Source organism: Oncorhynchus kisutch, unplaced genomic scaffold (genome assembly GCF_002021735.2).
Source record: "Oncorhynchus kisutch isolate 150728-3 unplaced genomic scaffold, Okis_V2 scaffold3306, whole genome shotgun sequence".
Taxonomy (NCBI): Eukaryota; Metazoa; Chordata; class Actinopteri; order Salmoniformes; family Salmonidae; genus Oncorhynchus; species Oncorhynchus kisutch.
Window position 1 is genome coordinate 381073 of NW_022265251.1, and position 6912 is coordinate 387984.

The window sequence follows — 6912 nt, forward strand, 5'->3', positions numbered from 1 at the left end:
CTCTCCTCCCCCCCCTCTCCTCTCCCCCCCTCTCCTCTCCTCCCCCCCCCTCTCCTCTCCCCCCCCCTCTCCTCTCCTCCCCCCCCCTCTCCTCTCCCCCCCCTCCTCTCCCCCCCCTCTCCTCTCCCCCCCCTCTCCTCTCCCTCCCCCCTCTCTCCTCTCCTCCCCCCCCCTCCTCTCCCCCCCCTCTCCTCTCCTCTCCCCTCTCCTCTCCTCCCCCCCCCTCTCCCCCCCCTCTCCTCTCCTCCCCCCCCCCTCCTCTCCTCCCCCCCCCCCCTCTCCCCCCTCTCCTCTCCCCCCCCTCTCCTCTCCCCCCTCCCCTCTCCCTCCCCCTCTCTCCTCTCCTCTACCCCCCCCCCCCTCTCTCCTCTCCCTCCCCCCTCCCTCCCCCCTCTCTCCTCTCCTCTACCCCCCCCCCCTCTCCTCTCCCTCCCCCCCTCTCCTCTCCCCCCCCTCTCCTCTCCTCTCCCTCCCCCCTCTCTCCTCTCCCTCCCCCCTCTCTCCTCTCCCTCCCCCCCCTCTCCTCTCCTCTCCCCCCCCCTCTCCTCCCCCCCCTCTCTCCTCTCCCTCCCCCCCTCTCCTCTCCTCCCCCCTCTCCTCTCTCCCTGTAGTGTACGGTAAGACAGAGCCAGCCATGATAGAACAGCCACTGGAGGAGGACAGGATGCACATCGGAAAGAACACCGTCACCTACGAGTCTCGCCTCCTCAAAGCTCTCTTCTACGAGGTCATCGGATGGAACCAGTGATGTCATACTAGAACGGAACAGAGCCTGTGATGTCATCGCACGGAACCCGGTGATGTCATCGGACAGAACCAGTAGTTTACACTAAAGCCTTTTTAAAACCTGTTCTACACCCCTAACAGTTCAAATCTATCGACCTGGACCACATCACATGAGCTATTATAGTACATTATATATTTGGCCTGTTGTTATTTTCTGCATCGTCTGAAAGTTACAAGCTGTTGTTCTGACTTCTGTTAAACATATTCTGGACTCTCTCCTCGTCTTACTCACACTCACAGTGGGAGACGCCATGGGGCCTCGTTCATTTGAGCGTGTTTAGTTTAGTTGAGCCTGGGCCCAGAGAGCTGTTGGCTGAGACAACATGCAACACAACATAAACACAACAACACAATATAAACACAACATAAACACAACAACACAATATAAACACAACATAAACACAACAACACAACATAAACACAACAACACAACATAAACACAACAACACAACATAAACACAACATCAACACAACATAAACACAACAACACAACATAAACACAACAACACAACATCAACACAATATAAACACAACAAACACAACAACACAATATAAACACAACAAACACAACATGCAACACAACATAAACACAATATAAACAACATGCAACACAATATAAACACAACACACACAACATAAACAACATGCAACACAACATAAACACAATATAAACAACATGCAACACAACATAAACAACATGCAACACAATATAAACAACATGCAACACAACATAAACAACATGCAACACAATATAAACAACATGCAACACAACATAAACAACATGCAACACAACATAAACAACATGCAACACAATATAAACAACATGCAACACAATATAAACAACATGCAACACAACATAAACACAACATAAACACAACATAAACACAACATAAACAACATGCAACACAACATAAACACAATATAAACAACATGCAACACAACATAAACACAATATAAACAACATGCAACACAACATAAACACAACATAAACACAACATAAACAACATGCAACACAACATAAACACAATATAAACAACATGCAACACAACATAAACAACATGCAACACAATATAAACAACATGCAACACAACATAAACAACATGCAACACAATATAAACAACATGCAACACAACATAAACAACATGCAACACAATATAAACAACATGCAACACAACATAAACAACATGCAACACAACATAAACACAATATAAACAACATGCAACACAATATAAACACAACATAAACACAATTTAAACAACATGCAAAAATATCTTCTTCTTTTATTTAAACTAGGGTTGTGGATCAGAACATCAGTCAGTATCTGGTGTGACCGTTTTCCTCAGGCAGCGCAACACATCTCCTTCACATAGAGTTGATCAGGCTGTTGATTGTGGAATGTTGTAACATGGGGCTGAGCATTATCATGGCACGACAACGGGCCTCAGGATCTCGTCACGGTATCTCTGTGCATTTTAAATCGCCATCGATAAAATTGCAATTGTGTTCGTTGTCTGTAGCTTCTACCTGCCCATTACCCCACCGCCACCACGGGGCACTCTGTTCACAATGTTTACATCAGCAAACCGCTCGCACACACAATGTCTGCCATCTGCCCGGTACAGTTGAAATCTGGATTCATCCGTGAAGAGCTTCTCCAGAGTGCCATCAAAGGTGAACATTTACCCACTGAAGTCGGTTACGATGCCGAACTGCAGTCAGGTCAAGACCCTGGTGAGGATGACGAGCACGCAGATGAGCTTTCCTGCGGCGGTTTCTGACGAAATTCTTCGGTTTTGCAAACACATCAGTTTTATCAGTTGTCCGGGTCCCGCAGGTGAAGAAGTCGGATGTGGAGGTACTGGGTTGGCGTGGTAACACGTCTGTGGTTGTGAGGCTGGTTGGACGTACTGACAAATTCATTAAAACGACGATGGAGGCGGTTTATGATTTTTTTAAATTATCATAAAATTCTCTGGAAACAACTCTGCTGGACATTCCTGCAGTCAGCATGTCAATCGCACGCTCCCTCAACCTGAGACATCTGTGGCATTGTGTTGTTTGACAAAACTGCACATTTTATAGAGTGGCCTTTTATTTTCCCCCAGCACAAGGTGCACCTGTGTAATGATCAGTCTGTTTAATTAGCTTCTTGATATGCCACACCTGTCAGGTGGTTGGATTATCTTGGCAAAGGAGAAATGCTCACTGACACTAACTAAACACATTTGAACAACATTGAAGAGAAATAAGCATTTTGTGCATATGGAAAATGTCAGGGATCATTTATTTCAGCTCATGAAACATGAAACCAACACTTTCCATGCTACGTTTTCATTTTTGTTCAGTGTGTGTATATATATATATTGTTATTGTTATATATTGTTGTTGTTATATATATTGTTATTGTTATATATATTGTTATATTATTATATAATATGTGTGAGCTTGTTGTGTCTTCAAAGGAGGGTATGTCCATATGCTTATACTACAACCCTTACACTAGTCTCACATGGCACCCTATTCCCTACATAGTGCACTACTTTAGACCAGAGCTCTATGGCACTCTATTCCCTACATAGTGCACTACTATAGACTAGAGCTCTATGGCACCCTATTCCCTACATAGTGCACTACTTTAGACCAGAGCTCTATGGCACTCTATTCCCTACATAGTGCACTACTATAGACCAGAGCTCTATGGCACTCTATTCCCTACATAGTGCACTACTATAGACTAGAGCTCTATGGCACCCTATTCCCTACATAGTGCACTACTATAGACTAGAGCTCTATGGCACCCTATTCCCTACATAGTGCACTACTATAGACCAGAGCTCTATGGCACTCTATTCCCTACATAGTGCACTACTATAGACTAGAGCTCTATGGCACCCTATTCCCTACATAGTGCACTACTTTAGACCAGAGCTCTATGGCACCCTATTCCCTACATAGTGCACTACTTTAGACCAGAGCTCTATGGCACCCTATTCCCTACATAGTGCACTACTATAGACCAGAGCTCTATGGCACCCTATTCCCTACATAGTGCACTACTTTAGACCAGAGCTCTATGGCACTCTATTCCCTACATAGTGCACTACTATAGACTAGAGCTCTATGGCACTCTATTCCCTACATAGTGCACTACTTTAGACCAGAGCTCTATGGCACTCTATTCCCTACATAGTGCACTACTTTAGACCAGAGCTCTATGGCACCCTATTCCCTACATATTGCACTACTATAGACTAGAGCTCTATGGCACCCTATTCCCTACATAGTGCACTACTTTAGACCAGAGCTCTATGGCGCCCTGTTCCCTACATAGTGCACTACTTTTGAACAGAATCCTATGGGGTTATAGTACTAACCTGTGGCCTAGATCTGCCTGCTTCCTGTCTCTGTAGACACTGTAACTTCCTGAGGAGAAAGGCCTTGTTCTGGGCTCTGGTCTAAAGTAGTACACTATACAGCTGTACCTTCCTGAGGAGAAAGGCCTTGTTCTGGGCTCTGGTCTAAAGTAGTACACTATACAGCTGTACCTTCCTGAGGAGAAAGGCCTTGTTCTGGGCTCTGGTCTAAAGTAGTACACTATACAGCTGTACCTTCCTGAGGAGAAAGGCCTTGTTCTGGGCTCTGGTCTAAAGTAGTACACTATACAGCTGTACCTTCCTGAGGAGAAAGGCCTTGTTCTGGGCTCTGGTCTAAAGTAGTACACTATACAGCTGTACCTTCCTGAGGAGAAAGGCCTTGTTCTAGTCTAAAGTAGTACACTATGTAAGAAATAGGGGGGGATTTTGGACTCAAACTTTGACGTTTTAGTGATTTTGCTACTTCTCTTTTACAGTTTGTTTTAAAAAAAGATGGTCACCGTTATTTAGTCTATATTCAATTATATTTGTTTTTCTACAGAATAAAAAGAAAATGTACATGATAAGAGTGGTTTGTGATTCTGTCTCTGTGGTAGTGAATGAAGTGGATGACAGGGTTGGGGTTGATTCCATTTCAATTCCATGGAAATTTCAGAAAGTCATTCCAAATCCTAAATATTACCGTGTTCAAGTCAGAGATGTCTCATTTTTCCTGAACCAATTTACCACAACAACACTGCCTTGGTCGTCACATGTTATGCATCGCTCTCAACTGGTTGAGTCTCCAGAGGTGAACCCATTATTCGCAGACGGTTGCAAAACGTTTTGCAACAATTTACTCTTGTTTTACATTTATCCTACAATAGAAAGGGCCCTATCTATCTCCTAGCTATCCAACAGTCTGCTCCAATAGAGAGGGCCCTATCTATCCCCTAGCTATCCAACAGTCTGCTCCAATAGAGAGGGCCCTATCTATCCCCTAGCTATCCAACAGTCTGCTCCAATAGAGAGGGCCCTATCTATCCCCTAGCTATCCAACAGTCTGCTCCAATAGAGAGGGCCCTATCTATCCCCTAGCTATCCAACAGTCTGCTCCAATAGAGAGGGCCCTATCTATCCCCTAGCTAGCCAACAGTCTGCTCCAATAGAAAGGGCTCTATCTATCCCCTAGCTAGCCAACAGTCTGCTCCAATAGAGAGGGCCCTATCTATCTCCTAGCTAGCTAACAGTCTGCTCCAACAGAAAGGGCCCTATCTATCCCCTAGCTAGCCAACAGTCTGCTCCAATAGAAAGGGCCCTATCTATCCCCTAGCTAGCCAACAGTCTGCTCCAATAGAGAGGGCCCTATCTATCCTCTAGCTAGCCAACAGTCTGCTCCAATAGAAAGGGCCCTATCTATCCCCTAGCTAGCCAACAGTCTGCTCCAATAGAAAGGGCTCTATCTATCCCCTAGCTAGCCAACAGTCTGCTCCAATAGAAAGGGCCCTATCTATCCCCTAGCTAGCCAACAGTCTGCTCCAATAGAAAGGGCTCTATCTATCCCCTAGCTAGCCAACAGTCTGCTCCAATAGAAAGGGCCCTATCTATCCCCTAGCTAGCCAACAGTCTGCTCCAATAGAAAGGGCTCTATCTATCCCCTAGCTAGCCAACAGTCTGCTCCAATAGAAAGGGCCCTATCTATCCCCTAGCTAGCCAACAGTCTGCTCCAATAGAAAGGGCTCTATCTATCCCCTAGCTAGCCAACAGTCTGCTCCAATAGAAAGGGCTCTATCTATCCCCTAGTTAGCCAACAGTCTGCTCCAATAGAAAGGGCTCAGGATGAACAAAGGCCCATTTCTTAAAATAGGAGAAAATTCTGTTTAAATACAATGTCTCTACAAATGAATAAAGCTGTGTTGGTCACAAATGAATAAATAAGCGCATTTCATTTATAAATCGCAAAACAAATGGCATACAAAATATATGTAAATTGCATATTTTCATTTCAAGTTTAACATGTATAAATGGCATTGTGTAGTTATGGATTTTATCATACGCATAATTAACTATCAAATCTGTGTGAACTACAAACGTCTTCTAAACGAGACACTGATGCTCTGTGTAGCCCTGTGTTGTGTCCCAAAGAGCCCTATTCCCTACATCAGGGCTTCTCAAACCACTTCCCTGGGACCCCCAGACCTTACACAATGTTGTTGTAGCCCTGTGTTATGTCCCAAAGAGCCCTATTCCCTACATCAGGGCTTCTCAAACCACTTCCCTGGGACCCCCAGACCTTACACAATGTTGTTGTGTCCCAAAGAGCCCTATTCCCTACATCAGGGCTTCTCAAACCACTTCCCTGGGACCCCCAGACCTTACACGATGTTGTTGTGTCCCAACGAGCCCTATTCCCTACATCAGGGCTTCTCAAACCACTTCCCTGGGACCCCCAGACCTTACACGATGTTGTTGTAGCCCTGTGTTGTGTCCCAAAGAGCCCTATTCCCTACATCAGGGCTTCTCAAACCACTTCCCTGGGACCCCCAGACCTTACACGATGTTGCTGTAGCCCTGTGTTGTGTCCCAAAGAGCCCTATTCCCTACATCGGGGCTTCTCAAACCACTTCCCTGGGACCCCCAGACCTTACACGATGTTGCTGTAGCCCTGTGTTGTGTCCCAAAGAGCCCTATTCCCTACATCAGGGCTTCTCAAACCACTTCCCTGGGACCCCCAGACCTTACACAATGTTGTTGTGTCCCAACGAGCCCTATT

General features: G+C 45.5%; 1 protein-coding gene across 2 annotated transcripts in view; it reads left to right on the top strand.

Annotated features, from left to right (window-relative positions):
* The window catches only part of LOC116371482 (tetratricopeptide repeat protein 30A), a 39914-nt gene extending 38912 nt beyond the window's left edge, over positions 1-1002 (top strand). For both annotated transcript variants that reach the window (XM_031820381.1, XM_031820382.1), the window contains exon 19: positions 612-1002. In XM_031820381.1, coding sequence (XP_031676241.1) covers positions 612-748 — 137 coding nt within the window. In that variant the 3' untranslated portion in view covers positions 749-1002. The remainder of the gene's footprint in view (positions 1-611) is intronic.
* Positions 1003-6912: the final 5910 nt, after the last annotated feature.